We start from the raw sequence: 24,957 nt of genomic DNA, 5'->3' as shown, positions 1-24,957 counted from the left end.
AAAATACTGCTTTTCCAAATAAGATGGCATTTCTTTCAGTATATTTCGTTTCCATATGCTCTGTAATCATATACAATGAGGAAAACGTTTCCCAACATGAAAAAATTAATCAGAACATAAATATAAGGAACATTTAAACTAACATTCTGTACCAGAGCGATCAAGCAGTGCTTCAGACAGACAGAAGTTATGCAAATTGGTTCTCTTTATTAGCAGAACATGCAGCCTGAGGAAGGAAAATCTGTTAGAAACACAATTCAAATTCCCAAGCTGACAGGAAGATTACAATATGTGGCTCACTGTTCCCTTTAACCAGAGTTATGGGGAAAAAAAAAAAGCCAACCCCCCCCCCCCGGTTCTCCAGTATAGAAGGACTTTAATAGTCAGCATGTGGCATTCGAGAAGATCCCTGCTCTTAAAGAAAAGTACAAAATCCCCAAACCATAATCCTTCCAGAACCAACTGGTGTAAAACTGGAGTCCTGCTCTGACAGTGTTTCCCCCAAATGCAAACACAGCCAGACGGGATAAGCACTTGGGTGCCTTGTCTGCGCCTTTTAGCTTGGTGTCTGTCAACGACTATCTGTTACTTGAACGCGCCATGACCATAGTTCAGATGGCTTCATTAATTTACTGAGCCTGCCCAGCAGCCCACGGCCCGGGGGGTGTTACCGAACCCTCGGCCGCTACCGCCGGGCAGCGCCACGTGTGTCCCGGGTACTCCTCTGGGCGCGACGCCGGGTCGGGGTGTCGCGGCCGCTGCCCCGCCGGGGCCGGACCCCGGACCGAACCACGGACCCAGGACCAAACCACCGAGCCGGGACGGACACACAGGTTCGACCCGGCAGCCGCCGGGACCGCCCGGAGCGCGGCGAAACCGGGACAGCGGCTCCGCCCCTCCGGCCCGGCCCCGCCCCCGGGCGGCCCCGCCCCGCCCCGCGCGCTGCGCCCCGTCCGCCCGCAGGGGGCGCTGCGCGGTGCGGCCCCCGCGCCGTGAGGGAGCGCGAGGCGGTGCCGGTGCCGCTCCCGCTCCGGGCCCGCCCTGCCGCCCATTGTCCCCGCGCCGCCCCCCGCCCCGGTACCGGCGCTGAGTCACGGCCGGCGCTGCCCGGGGCCGCAGGTGTCACGGAGAGCCCGGCGGCCGCCGCCGCCTCAGCGCCAGGACCCCATGGGTACGGAGGGCGCCCGCGCGCTGCTGGAGCGCGCCGGCAGGCTCACCCTGCAGACCGGCAACCTACTCAACTGGGGCTGCCTGCGCAAGAAGTGCCCCGCCACCCCCGGCGAGGAGGTGAGCGCCGGGACGAGGCTTCCCCCGGGACGCCGCAGCGGGGGCTCGCCCTGGGGCCGGGGGGGCTGGGCCGGCGGCGGCTGAGGGAGCGCCGAGTGCCGCTCCCCGCGCTGTCCGAGCGGGATTGTTGTCCCGGCAGGGCACGGGCTGGCCCGGTGCCCGTCACCGCGGGGAAAGGCTTTGGCCTCCCTCGGTCCGCGCCCGCCGCCGGCGGGAGATGGGAAAGGCAAAGCTGGGGTTTGTTCGTTTTTGTGTGCTTGGTGCCTTCTGCCCTGTGGGGAAGTCGGCCCCCCGTGCCCCCGGAAGCACTTTGCCCGGGGAAGGAGCCGGCCCGGGCCTCGGGTCTCGGGAAGGAAGAGTTAAAGCCCCTGCAAGTTTAAGTGCTGCCTGTAATGGCAAAGGAGATCCCTGATACTTCTTTAGCAACGTAAAAATATGAATAGCTATGAGCTTGCATTACAGGTGATGAAAATTCTCTTTTCGAACCTGAAGTTAATTTAATTTCTTGGTAGTGACAGGTCTTGGGAAAAGTAGTAATCGCTGTCCTCTTTAAAGAGTATACCTGTCATTCTTTGTTAAAAAGTTGAAAAGAACTTTTTAATCACCACTTTAAAAGTATTACCTTTAGCAGTATGTATCAACACTTAGAACAGTTCTCATAAAATATCTGGAGAGCCTACGGCCATGAACTTCAGAACCACTGTATTTGCTGTCTCATCATGACACAGTAATCTCAGAATAGTCACTTAATAATTAGAAACACTATGGGTTTGGCTGGTTATTGCCATGTAGTGACGCTGTTGATCACCTGGAAGCTGGATGAGTGCACATTAATCATTCACAAATGGTAAGAAAGGTGTCTGGGAGGATGATGTAACAAGAAGGAAGAATTCATCATGCTCTTGTTAGTTGTCATGTGATAATAACTTTTTTATTTGGCCTGGTTACTTATTAAAGAATCTGTGACCTGTGTGAAATAGGGCTAGTTTCTGTAGCAAAGACATAGCTGTACCCTTATGGGCACCCTTGTGCGAGTAGTTTCTGGAGGGCTCTTAAATAAAGAGTGGCCAGCATGCATAACTCATCAGTTAAAGTATTTAAATTCGTTTGTTTACAGAGAAATCTGACTGCTTTCCAGAGTTGCTGGATTTCCAAAAGCAAATATTGGTGTTAATCATCGAAAATAAATTAGCTTTTAACTCTTCTATTTGGTGTAGTTAGTATATGTATAGTTCTCAGTGGCAGAATGTAAGCTAAAATTTTGCAAACTATGAACACAGTATTAGGAGTTTGGGAATGCAGCTGTGTTTGGAAAAGCTGGTCAAAACAGTCAAATACACTGCGGTTTCCACATGGCCCGAGGGCAGGGGAGTGGTGTGTTTTGGAGTCAGAGGCTCGTGCATAACTGCAGTAGAAATATGAACTGTGGTAGTTGCAAAGCAGCAACATATAGAGTATATATGTTTAGCACTGTCTTGCCCTCAGAAAGGAAAAGATAGCATTATAAATTGCATCAAAATAGGATGAAGAATTATTTTATTAAAGAGTTATTGTGCTTAGCTATTTACTGGGTCAGTTCTGGCCTTTTGACTCAGGGGTTTTTTTTAATGCTATTTTAAATGACTGGGAAAGAATGTGTAGAATGTGCTCACAAAGTATTATTGCTCTATTGTGTCTTTGTGATATCGGGGGGTGTTGACTGCTAGTTTGCACATGGTGTTATGAGCTCTCTGAATTAATGTAGGTGTCATAGGAAATTGCTATTTAATGGTACAAAGAGTAGGTTTGCACACAGTTATAAAATATACCGTTGAAAGTGAAGTAAAGCAGCAGCTCGTGGAAGTGCTCCTACCTGTGGCAGAGGGCAGTCGGGCAGTACCTGTACTTAACTCCCAGGACGGATCAGAGGGAAGTTGCATCATTGGTACAGCTGTCACGCTGGTACAGAATGCATTTAATCAGCTGATTTAGACTCAATAGTTATATCTTGCTGTGTTCAAGAAAATCCACGATCAGAATCTTAGTCGAGTTTATTTTGCATCTGTTGTCACAGGAAAAATGCAAATGTGGGGTAGGATCTGAAGGTTCCCCCTACAGTAATGAAGGACTTAAAAGCACTAGTGGTTTGGAGTAGGTAGGCAGTAAATGAGAAGGGTTGTATGCATCTTGAAAAGAGAAGTAATTAATATAATGAGTATTTACTGATTGATTGTAAAGCCTCATTTCTACAATTACAGCACATATGCTCTTATCTGATTACTTTGTAACTTAAGAATCTCTGCACTAAAAAAACCCCAAACCACCCAACACCCTAGTTGTTGCTGGTTTAGCATTATTCTTTCCTTTAGGATGGCATTGGTCTGAGAAATAAATGAAGTAAGTACTTGTATGACTGCTAAAACTCTGAAAGAGGAGAGGAAAATATGTAAGTAAGCTAATTTGAACAAATTTCAGAAGATATGAAGGAAGAATCTTCTGTGGAATGGTGTTATTAGTTCACCTCCTCAGTCTGTCCTACCCTTGTATTTCCGTCTATGAACCCTTGTATTTCTGTGCAGCTCTAACATACTCACACTCCAATATGAAAAAATGTTTTGCAGGTGCGGGACTGCATCCAGAAAACACTGACTGAATGGAGCTCAAAGATTGGACAAGACATAAATCAGGTAGGAGAGATGTTATGCATGTTATCCACGTTACATGTGAAATCAGAGAAATGGGTACGTGGTTACACTTCTGAAATATAAATCAATCTATTAAATTTCTGTAAAAGTATATGCAGCTCCAGATACCTTAAAGGAATACATCTTAACTCCCTTTTTTTTTATTCATCTTTAGTAAATTTGGAGAGGTTAAGAAATATCAAAGTAAAGAAAGAATCCTGTTGGTGGCAGATAAGACAATTCTTACAAAACAAAAGTCCTGATCTGTAAGATTTTAAATTTATTGTTGGGACAATTAGAAAAAACAAATCTGTGTACCATGGAAGTTTGCTAGCATGCTTATTGAAACTCAGTGGAGAATTCTCTAAACTATGGAGTTCATAGACAGCTGAGAACCATCCCATTTGGAGGGGATCTCTGAAGTGTAGCATCTGTTGTTTCGGAAATGCTTCTGAAGATGCAGAAGAGGCAATTTTCCCTTGAGAGCTAAAGACTTCTGCATAAGTCTTAAAGCCACAGACATGGACATCTGACACTAAGATCTGGGTGTATTTGCCTGCTTCTCTTTCACTTTTGTTTCTGAAATTCAGCAAAACAATATTAGGTTTCCGCTAAATACTTTGCTAAATATTTGCTCTGTGAAATATTAGCATGTTTCAGGAAAAGAAAAGGCACCCAAAAACAACAACAGAAACAAACGTAAAAAAACTTTCTTGATAGTTTCTTTGGGTTTTGTTACCAGTTCTTGTGTAATGATGGCATCAGCTGCACATTGCTGCATTCCAGACTGGAGGGTATGAGGCAGTTATTGCTGAATGATTTGTGGAGGAACTAATGATTGTTCAAGAAAAGAACATAAACACTTGTCTCTGTAAGATGTAGTGATCCACTAAAGTAAATTATTTAGTGTAAGCTAGGTTTTACTATCAAAATATGTTAATTGCATAATTCCAAATTCTGTCTTGAATTATACTGATATCCAATAATTAAAAAAAAAAGCTAACTTTTGTTTAAAATGCTGGCTGTATTGAATAAGTCAAAGGCTCACTTGAGAATCTTTTGGTAGGGCAGCAAAAATTACCAAAGAGTTTTTGACTGGGGCAAAAGTTTTTTGGTTGTATGTGCATGCATATAATACAAAGTCTCATGTAGATAAAGACTTCAAAAAAAGTCACCTTGTGCCAGCTGACATGAAGTGTCAACCTGGTCTTAAATGAGGTCAGACAGTGAAAAGTCTGAAACTTTCCTAGTTTTTAGTTTCAAAATTACTATCTTAAATCTGTATTTTACATCATTTTCACAGGCTTCAGTGAAATTACAAAATACTTTTATGCAAAGATGTTCCCATCCAACACTCAAATCTCCTAATTCTCATGGGGTTTTTTTCAGCTGATCATGAGGCTTTTTTGAAAAAAAACGTAGTTTGAATTAGCACAGCAGTCTTTTCGCATCATAAAATCAGACCTAGAAGTACTAAATCTTATTCCAATAATTCTCACCAGTAATTTATACTTTTTTATATTAGAGGCATATAGGGCCTTTTATATATCTTCATTTTTCTGACTTCCCCTCAAAAATCAAGAAGCCTTGGGTTACTTTCTGTCATTCCATTTTTCTACTATTTTTTTGTCTAACTGCTGTAAGGTGCCTTTTTTTTTTTTTTATAATTTAAATACATTCTTCAGGCGCTTACTGTCTCCTCTTGATGAGTTGCTCCTAAGTCTCATGTACTTACTACAGGAAACACTGGAGGTTCTGGAATGTACTGTAGCTCAAGCTATAGAAAAAATAAATCCTGAAGAAAGGGATGAGTTGAAAGTATCAGGTAAGAATATAGTCAAAAATCCAGTGGCATAAAAAGGTTTCATATGCAATCATTAATAGGATATTCATATATGTATTTTTTTTGCTGTGTTTTGTAATTGCAAAGTCAGATGACACCAGTGCACACCGAGATACTTTGGGTAATCTAAACGTTGGCTAAGAAAGACTTGAATTAATATTGCAGGTTTTAAAGCACCTCGACATTTTTCTATTTTAACTTACATCACCTCAAGATATTTTAAATGTATTTTGTGAGTCTTTGACTTTTTTGAAGCAAAATATTACAGATAATACTGGAATTAAGAAATAGCATTGGAAGCACATTTATTTGCATAATTTTTCCAGGTTGAATATGATGAACTTGAAGGAGGCAGTCCAAACTAACACTAGTACATTTTGAGTCTCAGTAAGTTGTGAAGAAGTCTGTTCGTACTATTACATTTGGGGTTTTTATACAGGTTGTTACGGTTATTGCTTAGTGTCTTGATGCTTTACAGATCATTAGATCACCTAACTGGATGATTTCTTGTTCTGAGACTGCACAGCAATGTGGAAAGTTAAGAGAACAATGTCTTTATTGGGCAGTCACCTTTCAGAAAGTTGGTTTTTTTCCAATTTTTTAAGTAATTGGTGTATATTCTAAAAACCTTTTACCCAAGAACTCATTAATAGTGTATCTAGCAAAAGTAAATGGCTATATATTAATAATACCTGGCTTGTTTAGTTATTGATTCCAGTTTCTTTGAAAATAGCAAAGCTTTTCATCGTTGGATCAAATTCTCCATCGATCAGAGATGCAGTTGACCTGGGTAAGTGTGAAACTCAGAATTATGGTACAATTTCTTTTTTACTCAAGAACTTTGATGGGATAGGTTCCAATTTTATTTCTAAGAGGTGTATTTAGTCACTGTCACAATATATCCTGTTTTCCTATTAACTGACACTTAGGTAATCAAATCTATTTGCACATTAGTTCAGTCAGTAAACTTACTAAATGTGGATCACTGACCTTGGGTCCACAAACTCAAATGTGATTCCTTCCTTCAAGCAGGAGCAAGTTTTTTATTCTTTCCCACAAAACTTGTTAAAAAGTGAATAGCATGTGATGTTTTAATAACTGTGATACAGTAGTTCTTGTTAGTTGCCAGTTATTTTTAACATGATAAACTTTGCTACTGACTGTGTGGTATTTCAGAGATTATTTAGGAAATCAATGCTGTAAGTAGCTGATGAAATAGTTAAGTTTTATTGAAAATACCATATAATATCTGTACTGATACATAAAGTTTGTTGGCCTAACATAGCAGTAATTGTGAGCAGCACAGAACTTCACCACTTCGTAAGATTGTTGGGCATAAGGGGTGACCAAAAAAGGAAGGGTCAGATATAATTCTTTTCTATTGATGTCCCAGTTAATAGCCTCTTTATTGTAAGTTGTAGTACCATTTGTTAAACATACATTAATAGAATCCTTCTCTAAGAAAAAATAATTTATTTAGCTACTTGGTTCTGTTCCTTTTGCTGTGCTGAAGAGGCCTCATGATGTGCATTTTTGCTCCAGCTCAGTGATACTCCAAGACTTCCACTTCTCTCTTACATTAAATCGCCATATTTGGTGTGCTTTTAGTCTAACTCCTCACGTGTATTAAGTAGTTTTGCCAGCCCATGCCCTGTCCTTGAGTTATAGTTCAGAGTGAAAGTTACAAATTTTAGAAGAAATTGAGAGTGAAAGAATAGAGAATTGTATGTCACCAGTCTTCAGAGGAAAATACAGTTTTAATGTTGAAAAGGAGAAAAAGCTTCATGCTTTTGTTCATTTACTGTTGGTTTTGTTTTTTGCTTTTTTTCTTTCTTTCCCAAGACCTACAGTTGAAACTTGGTCTTTCAAAGCCGCGTGTTTGATTGTTTGCTAAAGATTGTTTACTTCTCTTGACTGCTGATACACTTGCAGTTTCAAATGGTGAATGAGAGGCTAGTGGAGTGAAGCAGGAGGTGTGGTTTTTGCTGAATTAGAAGAGTCATGGTGTTTATGTTTGTGTCTCACAAAAGATTTTTCAGTGTCTTTGTTCTTTTTCTGCAGCGTGTTCTGCCCTCGGAGTTGCTCAGTTAGACTCGGTCATTATTGCCCCACCTCCCATTGAAGATGGAACTAACCTCTCCTTGGCATATTTGCAACCTTATTGGCAAGAACTTGAAAATCTAGTTCAAAACAAAAAGATTGTTGCCATAGGTACCTCTGACCTGGATAAAACACTGTTAGAGCAGCTGTATCTGTGGGCACAGGTGAGAACAAACTTCCAACTCACAGCATTTCTTAGGACAGAATAACTGCTTGTTTTGTTGGCTGACACACTTAGAAACAGTTGTTATAAATGGGTTTATATACAAATTATTAATTAGCTCTGTTATTGTCAGCATTTTATGGATGGTCACAATGTTATTCAAGGTGGGGGAGGCTCAAAGTGTGACTGTTGCTTGTTCAGTGTTCTTATGTACTGACCACCAAGAGCTGGAAACCACAGGTCTGTTCAGTAGCAGGTTCTTTGAGGTACTGAAGGTTTGAGTTTTGAATGCTTTCATATTTAGAAAGTATAAACAGTACACCTAAACCTTCAGATTTATTCCAGTGAGTCTGAAAACATAGCTGTTTTCACTTAAAGCTGTGTTATGAATAGAGGGATTTCCCCTAGGAAAAATGCTGTTTGAATGGAAAGCTTAAATGTAAAGAGGAAGACAGACTCTAAGGGAAGTAGCACAATATTCTGTTGTCCAATGAGACTAATTCATAGAATGGGCTGAAAGATCATCTAGTTCCAACCCCCCTGTCATGGTCAGGGACACCTTCTACTAGAGCAGGTTGCTCAAAGCCCGATTCAACATGGCCTTGAACACTTCCAGGGATGGGGCAGCCACGACTTTTCTGGGTAACTTGTTCCAGTGCCTCACCACCCTCACAGTAAAGAATTTCTTCCTAATATCTAATCTAAACCTGCCTTGACAGTTAAAAGCCATTTTCCCTTGCTCTATCACCACATGCTCTTGTAAAAAGTCCCTCTCCAGCTCTTGTAGCCCCTTTAGGTACTGGAAGGGGTTCTTCTCTTCTCCAGGCTGAACAACCCCAACTCTCAGCCTGTCTGCATAGGAGAGGTGCTCCAGCTCTCTGATCATCTTTGTGACCCTTCTGTAGACTCGCTACACCAGGTCCACGTCCTTCTTGTATTGGGGCCCTCAGAGCTGAGGGCAGCACTCAAATTGCCTCTTAACAGCTGAGTGATGGAGGATGGTACTAGTGTGTGCCCATGCTCATGTAAGCTTTACATGAGAGGGGGAAAAAAAAGCAGATAGGAAGTCAGAGTGGAGTGACTTAGCACTCCTCTTGCTAAGGCAGCACCTGAAGTTAGATCCTACTCTTGTTCTGGGCTCTGTGCTGCAGGGAATTGCAGAGTTACCTACATTAATTAGTCGTGTAGAATTAATTAGCCTTGCTCAGCCTTCAAAACAATGGTCAAAGGCAAATTATTGAAAGCAAAATTTCTGTTGTAATAGAGGGTATTGGGGAAACAACTAAAGTAAGTCCATTAGTATTTTTTTCTTATAAAAGTATTTTGTTACTTTCAGGTGAAACCAAGTAGCAATCAGGTGAACTTAGCTTCCTGTTGTGTGATGCCACCTGATCTCACAGCATTTGCAAAACAACGTGACATACAGCTGTTAACTCACAATGACCCGAAAGGTAAGACTTTGCCAGCTAAGTTAATAGAAGCCTTTGAAGTGCATTTATTCAATACAAAATTGTGAATAATCTTTTCAAAGTTTGTTACATTTGAATCCTGAGCCAAACATTCTAAAAGTTTCTCCTTTATAAAATATTTCTATTAAGTTCTTGCTGTTGCTTCAAGAAAGAGGGGGGAGAAAGCAATCTTTCGGCTTCAGATAGTTTCTTGAAATAGTTTTAATCAGAGAAAATAGAGTAAATAGAGGAACAACCTACGAGATATTTTCAATACGTATGTTAATGGAATTGCGTATTTCCACAAAACATAGAATGAAACGACAGCTCTATTGCTGAAGGCAGTAAATGGCAAATGAAAGTCTACTTGCCCAGGATTTGTCTGTGAAATAGATTACATAGAAATGTTAATGGTCAGTTGATTTCTGAGTAGTTTGGTAATACTAGGTCTGTAAAATTACTATGCTTTAAGTAGGATTCTTGCAAAGTCTTGACTTCTTAACATTATTACAAAAAACGTTGCTGTAAATTCTTCACTTGTTTTATGTAGTGATTCATTTGCTAAATGATTGAAGAAATTGGAGGCTTTCCTTTGGGCTGTAGAACTGGGTTGCCAGCTCTATAGAATATTCTGGGTTATTATATTAGTTTCTTTCAAACATCATCTAATCTTCTTCACTATAAGGACACCTTAAATATCTTGCTGGAGTAATGAGAAGTCTTAAACAGTATTTAGTTAATTCCTTCCCTACATTCTTCATTCTGACCAACTGTTCATGATGATACTTTTCCTTCCTTCTCCTTCCTTTCCATTTGGCCCCAAAGACTATATGAAGCGCTACTTATGAAGTATAGGCTTCATAGTACCACTGTTACAACTAATGAACTTCATCAGTGCCTGAGCATGATTTATCACTGCTCTGGCAGCATGCAAGATGAATTTCCATTCAATCTGACAATTTCCATGTCCCGTGAAGTCCAAAATGCAACATGCAATTTAATAAGTACTCTCTATCGTAAGTCATGAAATGAAGGAGAAGAGGATTTGATAGAAAACAGCACAAGTAATGATTCCTTTATGCATTGTTTGCTAAGCTTAGCTTTTCTGTAATGACCAGCTGAGAGTATTGAGTCTGTCTTTTGGGAGCACCCCTCATCAATGAGATCGTTCTCTTGACTAACTTTTCGGAGGAAACAAGGAGGATTTGTACTTGTCTTCCTTTCCTGCTTTCTGGCATTTAAACCCATTCCTTTTAATGCTTTCTGGGCTTGTGGTTATTATGAGCCCAGTTATGGGAGATGCTATAAATGTTGAGCTTCCAGTGACTGCAGAGGTAACTCTGAATGCTCAGTACTTCGCTGATTTCAGCCTTATGCTTAATTCACCTCTAGTTTGTCTAGCTAGCTTCTCAAATTTAATTTTCATTTTCTCCTGCTAATGGCTCTACTCATCAACTCCATTTGATATGGTTGAAATTTCAGTTAATTGGTTTTGTGGGAAACACTCAAAGTTGCAAAAAAAGTGTCCTGAAGATTTACTCTGTAATATTCAGCTGCTTTTACCCTACATGCATTCTGGAAGGGTGGATCTGTAGAGTTAGTGGCACTACTTAGGATCTTTGACTGTAGGAAAAGGCTTCTCTTAGTAAGTGTTGCTTTTTGCAGCTGTTTACATGACATTATTTTAAGCACAAATGTCCCTTTTTAACTTCAGAATTACTTTGTGAAGCAAGTTTCCAAGAAGTTCTTCAGGACAGCATCCAGAACGTGAAAGCAAGCGAGTGGATTCCTTTATGGCTTCTGCGGTATTCAGTCATTGTAAAAAGCAGAGGAATTATCAAGTCCAAAGGCTATATCATGCAAGCTAAAAGAAATGCATCCTAAAACCTTTTTTTTTTTTTTTATGGCTGTTTAAATTTCTTTGGGATGGGGGAACGTTGGATTTTTCATAGAAACACTTTTACAGCATTTATAACAAAATACCAAAAGTTGTAATTATTCTGTGTGATGTCAGCAAGAGTGTCTGTAGTGTTCTAACACTATTTTTCTTTCTTAACCTATTGACCAGTTCATTTAAATTATGAAATTTATTTTTATTTGAAGCTATCTATAGAGTAACAGTTTAAAATATTTTTCTTTTTATGACCAGTTCACTGTAAAAATTATCATTATATTTTAGCTGCCATTAGGTAGTATAGAGAAACATATATTTTTGTTTTTTTAAAAAACAAATTTCTCTTAAATAATACTTATCTGGTAGGTGCATAGATTTCAAGCATTCAAGGACTAGTTTTTATAGAAAATTGTCATCTTTTATGAAAAACTACCCAAAAAAATTAAGCTGGTATCTCATTGCTTGGTATGTATATATATATGCAAGTCAGCTGTTTAATTTATGGGGATGGGAAAATTGGTTTATTTTTAATAGAGTGTAAAAGATCTCTATGATTTAGAAAAAAATTCCATCTTCCAAATTACTTTCTGACTGTTACTTGAATTCCTTCTGGCTTCTTTGTGCCTCAATACGCTTTGTTTGACATTCGCACAAGTGTGATGGCATTTTTGCTGTTTGAAATAGAAAATGTATTATTTGTGAATGTTTAAAATAAGATTTGAAAACAAGTGATGAAGAAATCCGTTAATCAAAAACTGAATTGTGCCTGTCTCCTTCTCAACTGTGGCTTGTTTTTTTGATACTTGTGACCTACACAATCAATTGGCCAAGTAGAATAGACAGTAAATGTTGGTGCTGTTCATTATAGCATTGTGTAAAATTAATTACTTCTTTTGCAGTTGCCTAGGAAACTTTGATGCTTGAGTGCCATTCAGAAATGACAAAACAAGGGTTAGCTTGAGGTTAGGTATCTTTCTGATTGGCAGGAGCTTAGCGCACTGGCTTTCGAATCCCAGAGAGATTGCTGCAGCTAAGGCAAGGCTTCTGGTTTAACGTAGTCTTTCTATCAAAAAGGCCTTTTCCTTCCCTTGGCCATTAAATCACAATAGATAGCAAAAGCTCAACTTGTAGTTCAGCGGGAACTTTGACACAGTGTCTAAGACAATAAATTTCATTTTGATTTCAGGCAGGGGCATTGACCTCATACTGGTAGTACTCATTAACTTAGTTGTACATATTTTGAGATTTGGACTGTAAGGGAATCAATTTTCATCAACATCTTTTAAATTCTGTCATATAGGCAGCTAGTGGAATTTGAATGCCTGTAGGTAGAGTGTCAGCTTCATATAGTCCATTCCACAAAGTTAAAAGATGAAGGTTTTTCAAGATACCTTTTGAGTCCTCAAATATCTTATTTGTAGGTGGCAAATAGTGGGAAATTTTCTTTGCTCTTCAGTTCTTTTGATAAATGAGAGAGATGGGGAACTGGAACTAGTAATGCATCAATAAAAGTTTGAATTTTTTTCTCCTAATCAAAATGTAGTGTTGTTTTTTTTTAACATTGGGCAAGTGTGTGTCAGAGTTCAAAATTACATGAGTTTAATTTTAAACTTCCCTACCAGCTATGAGTTGTGTGCTGCTGATGATTAACCACTATCTGTAAGTTCTGTCTTTATTTGGCTTATACATTCTGTATCATATTAACTTGTGCGTGTGCTCAGTTTTATAAATTGAAACAAAACAAGAATTATTCAAAAACAATGGAAAGGCTGTTCTACTGGGATCATGATTTATTTCCTTTCTGTAAACTGTTAACAATTTGCTTGCTGTAGAAAAGTACCTTCTAAGACATGATATTTCTAGAGTCAACCTGATAAAAGTGTTACGCTATTGGTTTCACATTATCTCATTCGTTTGTTTTGCATCGGTCGGAGAAATGGGATTTCCTTCCATGAGAAACCCTTTGAAAGCTTGATTAAATTTTAAATTCTTGTAGGCTTTTAGCTTGTGCTTCTCATCTCAATACATTCTTATCTCAGTAAGAGCATTTTACACTGTCACAAACAGTCTTTTGCACTTCTTCAAGTGCCCTACACCCCGCGATTCCACCTTAGTGGAACCCACCTCCCCTCCCGGCCGCGGCCGCGCTCCCCGCAGCCCGGTGTTCCCCGGCGGGGCGGGCTGGCGGGGCCCGGAAGGGCGGGCGGCAGGAAGGAAGGAAGGAGGGGAGGAAGGAGGGAAGGGGCGGGCGCGGCGTGGCGGCAACATGGTGAACACCAGGCGGGCGGCGGCGGCGCGGCGCCGGGAGCAGGGGGCGCGGGCCCGGGCGGGCGGCAGCCCCTCGGAGCCCGGGCCCGATCCCCCCGGTGCGGCGGAGGTGAGCGCAGCCGGGGGCGGGCGGGCGGGCGCGGGGCCGCCATCGCCGCGCGGCCTGGCCGGGCGGGGGAGCCCCCCGGTACCGCGGGCCGGGGCGGCGGCAGCTGCAGCGGCGGCAGTGACGGTGACAGTGTCGGTGCGCCCGCACTGCCCGTGCCGCATCCCTGCCGCCGTAGGGCCTGAGGCCATTTAGCGTTGCGAGTTAAAGGTATATTTCTCTCTGTTTGCATCTCTGTGTTACTTACAATAACTTTTGGCAGATTATATTTAGTGTTGCGGTTGCTGTGAGGCCAACTTGTTCCTAAAGCTGCTAAAATTGGTGTTGGAAAGCACTTTGGGGCACATTCTGACAGTCACTAGTCTTCAGTGTCTTATAGAGGAGCAAATAATTGAATATTTCTGAACATTGCTTCTGCATTTGCTTCCCATGGCAGCTTGCCAGGAGTTTTTAGAATTAGAAGATATTTGTATGTTTCTTCTCCTGCCTTGACCAAAAGACAGCAGACAGATAAGTAAGGGATGGTTTGTTCACACTTCTTACACACAGATGAGACTACACAGAGACATGTAATATGTTGTCAGTATGAGCAGATTTGTTTAAAAGAATTCTTAGTGATTTTTATAGCATCCTTTTTATAGGGTTATTTTACATGTCAATAGCATACCTTTTTTTACTCCTTTTCTAGGTGGGATCTGCTGAAATTAGTACTCCTGTTACTAGGAGGATGACTAAAAGAAGAACTAAATCAGTTCATAAGCCAGAGGTGATTCAGGAATCTCAGTTTGAAGAGTTGGAACATGCAGAAACAAAGTCAGATGTCAGTGATAGCTTTGAGATGCAGGTTACTAGGAATGAGAACACAATTGTTCATTCAGCACAATCAGTTGTGGAACCCCAAGTTGATGGGGATGTGTCAGAAACAGAATCAAACTGCTCTTCTGTATCTGGTCTCCAGACACCTTTGTTTGTAAGAGTAACACGAAGACGACAAATTGTAATTCCTTATCAACCAGATTCTGCTGACAAAAGAAGACATGACAGTACAGCTTTTGTAAATAAGTTAAGCAGGATTCTGGATGAAGATAATACCTCTGAAGCTGAGTCTTGTTCCTCTGCTGTTTCTGGTGTCCAGATGCCTAATGTTACCAGAACTACAAGAAGCAGGCAAAGCAAAAAGAAATTACAGCCAAATAGAGTTTGTGAAGCTCAGAGTGAAGATACTTCTGATACAGAATCATGTTGCCTAAGTTCTCATACAGAACCATCCATCACTAGCAAACGAGTTACTAGGAGCATGCAAATGAAATCACAAGCAAAAATTACTAAGCAGAGTGGGGAAGAAGATGGATTTGCTTCAGAAGATGAGAATTTAATTGAGGACACTGTTAAATCTGAGCCCATAATAATTTCTGATTCTAGACCTGCAGAACTTATCTCTGACACAGAAGATGCTTCCACTGTCATTAAGGGTAATAAAGAACCCACGTCACCTAAAAGCAAGCATTCTTCCAAATCTGCTAATACAACCCAGAGTTCAGATGCAAAAGAAGATGTTTTAAATGATGTGACACCCTGCAGTCTTACAAAAATGAAACAAATTGACATTAAATCACCTGCGAAAAAAGCAGTAAAAAACTCGCAGTCTATTGACGTTGAGCATTCAGAAGCAGCATGTGGCCAAATACAGGAAGATCAGAGTAAAATACTCGAGAGGGAAGGGAATCTAGAACAAATGGATATTTCTTTGACTGAGTGCACGAGTGTCAAGCAATTTCTAGAATCCCAAGAGCAAATAACACCAAATGAAAGTAAAAAAATTTCAGAATGCAAAAGAGCAGATGCTGAGGCAGATGCACAGCAGTCTTGCACACATTCTGATAAATCAAGGAGTAAGCGAACTAGTGCAGCGAGCAGTCTGCCAAAGGACATAGCTGTTGCTCAGAGAACTGATAGCATCGATAAAAGCAGGGTGCTTGACAGTGGTGAAGACCAAACAAAAGAATATGAGGGGTTCCACAGCACTGAAGGATCAAGCAGTGGTAATGATTCTGTTGCATTGTTTCTGAGCAACAGTGAAAGTGATGAATCTGAAAAGAGTGATGTGGCAGACACAGATACAATTGATGAGAATCTGTGTTATAAAAAGTCAGATGAGAGGACTCCTTCCCTCAACAAATCTTTAAAAAAGAGTTCACTGCATGTTGAAGGTCTTTTTGTAATTGATACTGAGCCTGGCATGAGTTCCAGCCAAAAGTATTATCTAGATGAGGTAGACCAAGACAGTGATGCTGAAAGTAAACATGAAGGAAATGAAAAAGGTGAAGAATCAGATTTGGAAGAGGCTGAAGAAGAATTGATAGATGAAGATGAAAAAGATGAAGATGATGATTTATTGAAAAATAAGACTGATGTGTAAGTATCTTTCTGGGAATAGTAAAGAATCTGCATTTTGTTCAAAAATATGGATAGGATATGTACTTACATGCTAAATGATGCAGAATAAATGAACGAGTATTCTCATCACATAAGTCATTTTGGCGTGGAAAATAGTCTTGCATGTATTATAAAATACAAATATGGTCCACAAATTGAGGGTTTCAAGGTTTTTTTCAATTTTGTATGTAGCAGGAACAGAATTCTGAAATTTTTTCACATCTGGAGGCCTTGTATGTGTCCAGCTTAAAAATCAAAATGTGAAACTGGGTTAAACTGGTCAGGCTGACTCAATTGTGTATTCAGGTCACAGTTTTCCTAATTGTGGGGTTTGGGTTTTGGCGTTTGCTTTTTTTTTTAGTTGGAACGTAAGTAACAAAAAGTCCAGTAAATTCCTTACACATTGCCTAATTAGATCATGCTTTTTAATTGTAAACAGTTGCATATAATTTTGTGTGTCAGTTCTTGCTGTGCTGTGGATGGTCACACTTCAAGGGAAACCAACCTAGCATAGAATCAGTATAATTTGGGTGGGGTGGTACTTCCTTACTCTTGTAGTCCATCTGCTGCTAAAATCCCTTTGTGTGCTTCGTATGTTTAAAGCATAATACTCTTGTTTAGGTTGGATAAGTAAGTCTTAATCTTCTTTTGATTAGAAGGACAGGGTTGGCTTTCTGGGCTGTGAGTGCACATTGCCAGCTCATGTCCAGCCTCTCATCCACCAGCACCCTGGAGTCCTCCTCGGCAGGGCTGCTCTCTCTCTGCATCCCCCAGCCTGTACTGACACCAGGGGTTGGCCCGACCCAGGTGCAGCACCTCGCACTTGGTCTTGTTAAACCTCGTGAGATTCCTGGGGCCACCCTCCTGAGCTTGTCCAAGTCCCTCTGGATTGCATCCCATCCTTCAAGTGTGTAAACCACACCACTCAGCTCGGTGTCATCTGCAGATTTGCTGATGGTGCACTCGATCCCTTTGTCTGTGTCATTAATGAAGGTATTAAATCATGCTGGTCCCAATGTGGACCCCTGAGGGACACCACTTGTCACTGATGTCCATTGGGACTATGAGCCATTGACCACTACCCTCTGGATGCAACCATCTAACCACTTTCTTATCCAAGTTTAATAATTTTGTTCCTAGTATGGTTATACAGACAAGGATTAGAACATTCCTACAGTGAATTCTAGTTTTTTCATTCTTCTCACTAAGAGTTGACACTATTTTTACCACCCATATGTTTGTGGTTTTGTTTTTTTTCTTCAGCTAGCACACTTCTCATTGTTAAGAAGAATGCTGGTCATGAGTTCTTTTGGCAAGGCTAAGCAAATTTAAGAATTCAGTTTTACAGAGTATATTAATATATAAGAATGCAGCATTGCAGTTAATATGAAAGATTTATGGAAGTGATTTCACAGGTATTTTTCAAGAATAAAATCTCACTTCATATAATGGCATGAATCCCCCTCATCTTCTGTCACTTCTAAATTAAATATTCCAGGTACCAAAAATCATTGCAGAACTGAACCTAAATTGGAAGAATAAGAAAAATATGGTTTTTGTTCATCTTTCTCAGAGGGCAATAGAAGGTTTAGCTGCGTGCATGTTACAATGTTCTAATAATTAACTATTTCTCTTTTAGTTTACATCTTTCCAGCAGCATAGACCCTGGTTTGAATATCAAGAAGCTTGGAGGTTTATATATTAGTTTTGATGCAAAAAAGCAGAAGCCTAGATCGAGTGTAATTGAACATCTGAAGGAGAAGAAGAAAGATCAGGTAATGTGTTTACAATTATTCAGTTACCTGAGACTACAGTAACACAGCAATGTTCATAATGTTGGTTTGTTTGCTTTTAAAGAAGTATCGTTTTTGTGGTTTGCTGAGAACGTCCATTCTTTTTGGCCAAAGTGTGGATTTACATTTTAATGATAAAAATTTAAACATACATGACACTTCAGAAACTGAAAAGCAGCGCAAATTCCAGCGTTACCTTGTAAAATAAACCAAAGTTGATTATACCTGCAGTTTTGCCTAATGGTACATAAGCTGAAGGTCTTGTGACAAGATATTTAGTCACATATTCATAGCCACAATGAATTCCAGTAGATAGAAGTCTGTACTCTCCCTAGTACGGAATTAGCCATTTTATTTCAAAAGCACCCTTTGAGATAAAGGGAATATGTTATTTTTGTTGAGACTGTTTTCTTTGGCTCATCCATGATAGCCCTCTTTATTCCAGAGCTTTTACTGTCTCACTACTTTGAGAGCAAGCCAAGTGCTTTCTGTTGTTGGCCAGGATTCTGTTCTGAAGATCTGTACTGCATTTTTTGTGGATCAGAGCAGCTCAAGTATTGCATTAAAATGCTTGTTTAGATTCCATATGATTCCTTTAGCAAGTTCTGTAAATATAGTTAAGCAGTAAAATTTGTATCCATGAAGTAACTGTTCTAATGTTGAAAAAAATCCTTACAGCTCTTGCAGAAGAGTGTAATAACTCCAGACTTTGAAAAAAAGGAATGTGTCCCACCCTTCAGGGAATCACTTCACCAGCTAAAGAAACAACGCAGGGTAAGTGAAGAGCTGATAATGCCTGAAATAACAAAACAAACTGTGGTAGAAAGCCTTGTGCTGGGACTGTGTGCATATACAGGCCACACTGGAAGTGAAGTGATGAACTTCAGTTTAGTGTCTTCGAGCTATCCTGTGAAAAGCTGTCCTGTGAAAAGTCACCAGGACAGTGAAGTGATAGATGATATGCTCAGATGGTACAAGTGTGTCATTGGGACAGTGCTGATGACCTTCTTTGTAAGGGCCATAACGTACGCATTTTAAATGTACGTATTTATATTCTAAATGCTTTATCCATCTTTTGTAGGAAAGAGTTCCCTCTTCTGCCCCATCCTAGTTCCTGAATGCAAATTCATTTTTCTTGGTATTGCATCCTAGGCAGAGCGAGAGAAAACAACAGGTGATGGCTGGTTTGGTATGAAAGCCCCAGAAATCACAAGTGAACTGAAAAATGATCTTAAAGTTTTGAAGATGAGAGCTTCACTGGACCCCAAGCATTTTTATAAGAAGAATGATAGAGATGGTCTGCCCAAGTACTTCCAGGTAAGGAAGCAGCAGAAGGTGGCATTGTACTGCTGAAGTTTTGAACAGCTCTTTAAGAATGCCTACTTTGTGGGTACCCTCTCTGTTGGTTTAATTTCGTATCTTAATTATTAAACCATTTTGGTTACTTTGCTGCAGTTTGCCGCTGTTAATCTCTGTATTACATATGTGTATATGCTGGGGTTTTTTTAGTTTTGGCTGATCTCATAGTAGAGAACAAATATCTGACTGAATCCATATTCGGAACCATCAGAGGACTAGATTTTCACTTTTTTTAAAGTATTAGCCTTTTTAAACAAGCATGTAGAAAGTAATTGGCATTTATTTTCTTACTAGCTAATACAGTTTGAATGGAGACGCCTACCTTTGCGATCAGCTGAAATTTCTGCTGCTGTACTTGTCAAGTGGTTTGCATAAAGAAATTAAGCAGAAGCTACAGAAATAGGCTTGCAGCAACTTTGAACAGTTCATGTGCATGAGGAAATGTTTTCATTTCTCAAAATATTACCACTTCACTCTAAAGCATGGGAGAGTGTTTCATGTTTTGAAATTAGAAAACTTAGGCAGAAGTTTTCCACATAATTAGATCTGTGCAGGTTTGTTTTCACTGCATGAAACATGTACTCTGTATCTCTACTCCTAACATGAACTGCTTGGAACAATGTGATGCATTTCAGGATGAAGCCCTTGTATTAAATTAACTGTTCTGTAGTCATCCAGCAAAAACACCACAATGACAGAGACAGGAAAGAGTTGAGGTGGTCATAAGGGTTTCCTTTCCCTTGTATTTAAAATGTTTAAAAATTAAGAACTGGATTTTATTTATGAATATGATACAGCAGTCCAGCGTTGAAAACTGTACAGTCTTAAAGCTCGGGCTCTCCTCTCTGCACAGTGCAATGAGACCAAAAGTGACTGCATACAAAACATGACAATTATTTTGGTACTTTGCACTTTTCTTAAGCTGCTGTGATTCTGATCTGCTCTGTGTCTTTACACTTGGTGCTGAGGATTTAAAAAAAACAAACAAAAAAAAGCAAAATAATCAACATCTTGCTGTACAGTAAGAATGTTTTCATTTTTGTTTTTAGGTTGGAACTGTAGTTGATTCTCCCATAGACTTTTACCATAGTCGAATCCCTAAGAAACAAAGGAAGAGAACAATTGTTGAAGAGCTGCTTGCGGATTCTGAGTTCAGAAGGTATTTAAAAATAGTTTTGTCATTTTAATATCCCATGCAAGGGAGGAGTATTTTTAACCATATAACTTTTTTTTTTGTTTTATTCAGCCTGGATGGTGGTTTTCTTATACTTCAAAGAAAAATTTTAATCTTTTAACATTTCAATAACACTGCCACTTAGAAGGCCTAAGGGATGGGATAATTAGACTGAGATAAAATACATGTTATCTTCATAAAAGGGTTTTATCCACTTGGGTTATCACTGTTGGCAGCCACTCTTAAAGACCGATTTTTTTTTTCTCGGCATAATTGACAGAAAAGAGCAGACTGTAATTCTATGAATGTTGATATTATTTCATTTTATAAATATATCAGTCTGCCACCTGTCATGGGAATCAAAATTGTGATAGAAGACTTACTTATGATTGGATTAAGTAATGTCTGCATAACCTGCAGTTTTTGGAGTAGATCCTTTAATTGATCCATTTTGATATTGGTTATTACATGATGTTAATCTGCACTTCTCTTTTCACATAATGATGTGTTTTCTTTGAAGTAGTGCATGATTTGGGACTATAATGTTAATTTTGTGTGACTTGTAAATTAACTATATAACATTGGGAAGGCAAGTTAGTATAGCTGTTTCTTAACTAGTTTTCTGGCTTGACCTGATTTGTAAGATATTTATTAGAAGGCGTTTTTAAAAATTATTATATTTGAAATTTGATCAGTTAATTTATGTTGTGGTTAATTAAGGACTTTAACCAGACACTTCAGCATTAGTGCAGATATTTGTCAGATTTTAGTGTCGCATTTAGAAGCCTCTGTACTGCTCAGTGCACAGTGTCTGTCGTAGCAATCAGTGCAGGTACATAAGAATCTGTATTAGAGGGGGTAGCAACTCATACTCAGTAAGTATATCCTGCTAATTGTTTAGTGTTCATCTTATGTCAGTTCTCAGTCTTGAGTAGAGTGAGGTTTATTATCTTGAGTTTGGTGAGAAGGCAGTATAAAAGTGAGTATAATTTGCTCACAGTGTTGTCAAAATTGATGGGTCTTCCCCTTATGAGCATTAACAGTGTTTCAGCAAACTGTCCAAAATGGGATTGCTTGTGCAATGAAGAACCCCCTACCAAAATTAATGATTCTTCAATCCAATTTACTTCCAAAACAAATTTACCTGCATTTACCATTGATCCAGTGTTGATTTCCCTTTACCTATGCATAAGTGTATAAAATCAAAGACATTTGATTCAGAAAACAGAGAGAACTCAGTTTGGCAAATTATGTGGATAGAGTACTTTCCATGTTATCTTTTCCTGAACTTTGGTTTACTATGCTTAAAAATTATCTATTTTGTTCAGATATAATAAAAAGAAGTATCAGGAGATCATGAGTGAAAAAGCAGCTTTTGCAGCAGGGAAGAGGAATCGGAAGAAGAAGAAATTTCACAATTAAGAATTGAAGAAAAATACCAAGCTGGAACAACTTATAAAACTTTTTACAGAATGCTTTGGTTGTGGTGTTTTTTTCCTTTCTTAAGATTGCAGGTCATGTGCAAATTGAGGTTTAGGGAAATTCTTGCAGTGAGAATTTGGTAGGGAGGTTTATCAAATTATCGGATATCTAAATATAAATTAATTTAGGTTTTAAAATTAATTCTATTTAAATTAATGTTTATGTAAAACGATATTTATAGGAAAGCATATTGTTATATCTGAGTAAAAAATCCAGCTTCGCAGATTGTGGTCTTCTCAGGCTTCAGTCTTTATATAATTAATTAGTAAATTCAGTTTAAAGTTATATGTGTAATTCACCTTGGCACATGCTGTGTGCCAGAACAAATTTTTCCATGTCTCGTCAAAGGCGCTGCTGGCCAACATTGTAATAGAAGGTACTGAAAAATAGTTTGGTTGTGAATGGTTTATTTCAATACTGACCATAATAGGATTGAGAATGACCCAGAATTCAGTGCCTACACGTATACTTTTATATTTAAGTGTGTATTATAATATAGATTATATATATAATTTATAAATAAATTTAAATAAGATGCAAATTACCTATTGTTTAAGAAATAATATAAATAAGTGATATTTATATATAAAATTTTAACAGTCATATGTTGTTTTATTACTTTTTACCATTTGATACTTGTCTAATCTTTTTGAAAATAAGTTGACATTGGCATCCCTTACGTAGGGTGTGGTGTGCAGGTTGTGGCTGGTAGCTGCCCTGGCATAGTTCTGCAGGTAAAGGAATAGAGTGAGTCTGCAAGGCCTCTGCTACCATTATGGAGCCAGAGATGTCATGGGCTCAGTTCCCCTTTAGTGCCAAGTCATAGCCTTTTGTGATTGTCAGAACTGTTGTGGCATTCAGTCGAGTTTTAATTACCTGGTTATTTTATTGCTGTTACATTTAGTGTAACTCAGTTACTCCCCTAAGGTAGCAAAAAGGATGGATAATAGAAGAAATAAAACTGGCACTACGTTGTCTTAAGTGGATTCGGTGACAAGGATTTAGAAGTGATTATCAGAGGACCAGTGGTGTTGATTGTCTTCTTATCACATGAACACTGAATTTTAAAGGTTGCAGATCTTAAGCAAGAAGTGCTTAATTATGCTTTTGACCAATGTTTAACCATCAAGTTTTCTACTGAGAACGAGAGAGTTGTTTTTTTAAGGATTAGTTATTTGTGCTGAAATGAGCATAGTGATATATATTGACCACCAAGTGAAGCTTGAAAGAAATTTTCCCCTGATCCTTTGGTGTGTTTTATATCATTCCAAAGTTGAACGTAATGTTTGACTACCAGAAACAGACAAGAATCAAGAGTCCTTAAAAAGTCTTCACTGGCTGGAGATGAACAGTGTCAAAGTAAAGTGAATTCATTGGGAAGTATCAAGCATGTACAAATAAAACCACCTGTCCCCAGGTCTTAGTTAACATACAGATGCTATTCTAATGCAGCTATATGTATCCTAGTATCTTGATTCCCTGTAAATGATAAAAAGCCAGTAAAACAACTATTAGTGTCTTGTTCTCTGGATGACATTGAAGCACAAAAAATTATTGCTGAACACTGAGAAGAAAACAAGGCACCACAGTAGCTGTCATTCTATTGCATCCTGGGGTGTTCAAGTGCAACTTTGGAAAAGCAGTGTATGACTGAAAGACCTTAAAAGAGAAATACAAGCTGTGGTGTTAAACAGCAAGCAACAACTTGCGGTCTGTTGCTCAAGGTGCTCAGTAGGTAGTTACATAAGTTACTTCATGTGCAGCATAGCTAGTGAGGGATTTGTTTTATGTTCTATATCCTTTCCCTTCCTTTGATCCTTCTAATACCTTCAGTTTTGTTACTCTGTGCCCAGCAAGTGCCCATGTTCTGTGCCAATGAGGTGAGATGTGCTGGCCCGTTTCCAGGGCTGCAGGGTAGTACTTGCAGGTTGTGTTGGCTGGCTTGCCCGTCACCTATAGCCTCATCTCGAGTTCAGCCTCTGTTAGTTCAGGCACTAGATACAGCATCTTTTCTTAAGCATCAACTTTCATAAAAGCACAGACAGGTAGTATTTGAAATTGATATAAGGTTTAAGGTGCTGGAGAGAGAGTAAAAACAAAATGCACCATGTGATTGCCTAGGCTTATCAGGTTTCTCTGAAAACACAGAAAACATTTATGAAGCTTTGCATATCAATTGCAAGTAATATTTTAATGGCTGTCAGACATATTTGTGTTAATCTGTAATTCTGCCTTTATTGACTTAAACCATTACTAACAAGAAATTTCCCTGAGATGAAAGGACAGTAGGTAGTGTGTTGGGTTTTTTACATATCCACCTATTGCTGTTTGGGATGTCTCTGGAATATTTTATACAGACAGTATTAATTCATTCCTCTTGTTTCTTTATGCTTCTCTTGGTTTTATTAGTATTTCTTTTTCGCCTTGGGTCAGAGATTATCCAGTGGTTGTACAGCCCAGGGAGTTCACAGTCCATCCTTAGAGATGGACCAAAAGACTGTGGTAGGGATTGGGCTGATGGTGGCTGAGATGTTGCTGGTGTGGTGCCACTAGTAGGCATGGTTTGTGAATAGAAGTAAAACAGGGTTTTTTTTCCTGTCATGCTCTCGTTCACACTTCCTCCTTTTTCCTTCTTTGGGGTCTTTAACCTCTCTGCAGTCAATTTAGTCTCATTAAAACTGAAGGTATCTTTTTATCATTGCTATTTTCCATGTGGTAAAACTGTTCTTATCTCTTCACTTTTAAGAAGTCCTTTCTTCATCACAGGGGCCTGCCAAGGTAAGTCGTATTGAAACTTGGAATCCTGCCATAGCCAAATTCAGAAGGGAGTATGAGAGCTTGTCCTGCCCAGCCTCCTGCTCAAAGCAGAGTTAGACCAGGTTGTTCAGGGCTTTCTACAGTCAGGTCTTGAAAACCTACAGGGGATGTAGACTTTCCAGCT

At 39.4% G+C, this 24,957-nt stretch overlaps 2 protein-coding genes across 2 annotated transcripts; both read left to right on the top strand.

The window, feature by feature from the left end:
• The first annotated feature begins 1,005 nt into the window (after nt 1-1,005).
• GCLM (glutamate-cysteine ligase modifier subunit) lies at nt 1,006-13,393 on the top strand. The gene is made up of 7 exons (XM_027712603.2): nt 1,006-1,287; nt 3,888-3,953; nt 5,691-5,775; nt 6,527-6,583; nt 7,855-8,057; nt 9,393-9,507; nt 11,219-13,393. The coding sequence occupies exons 1-7, from the start codon at nt 1,168-1,170 to the stop codon at nt 11,386-11,388; spliced, it is 816 nt and encodes a 271-aa protein (XP_027568404.1). The 5' UTR covers nt 1,006-1,167; the 3' UTR covers nt 11,389-13,393.
• Nucleotides 13,394-13,649: 256 nt separating this feature from the next.
• On the top strand, nt 13,650-23,525 carry DNTTIP2 (deoxynucleotidyltransferase terminal interacting protein 2). The gene is made up of 7 exons (XM_027712675.2): nt 13,650-13,775; nt 14,461-16,187; nt 17,848-17,983; nt 18,680-18,775; nt 19,154-19,318; nt 20,410-20,519; nt 21,863-23,525. The coding sequence occupies exons 1-7, from the start codon at nt 13,665-13,667 to the stop codon at nt 21,954-21,956; spliced, it is 2,439 nt and encodes an 812-aa protein (XP_027568476.2). The 5' UTR covers nt 13,650-13,664; the 3' UTR covers nt 21,957-23,525.
• Nucleotides 23,526-24,957: the final 1,432 nt, after the last annotated feature.

This window comes from Pipra filicauda, unplaced genomic scaffold, assembly GCF_003945595.2.
Source record: "Pipra filicauda isolate LSUMZ 115617 unplaced genomic scaffold, ASM394559v2 scaffold112_size3218982_pilon, whole genome shotgun sequence".
NCBI lineage: Eukaryota > Metazoa > Chordata > Aves > Passeriformes > Pipridae > Pipra > Pipra filicauda.
Note: the sequence above shows the minus strand (reverse complement) of the source record. Positions and strands in the feature narration are given on the sequence as shown.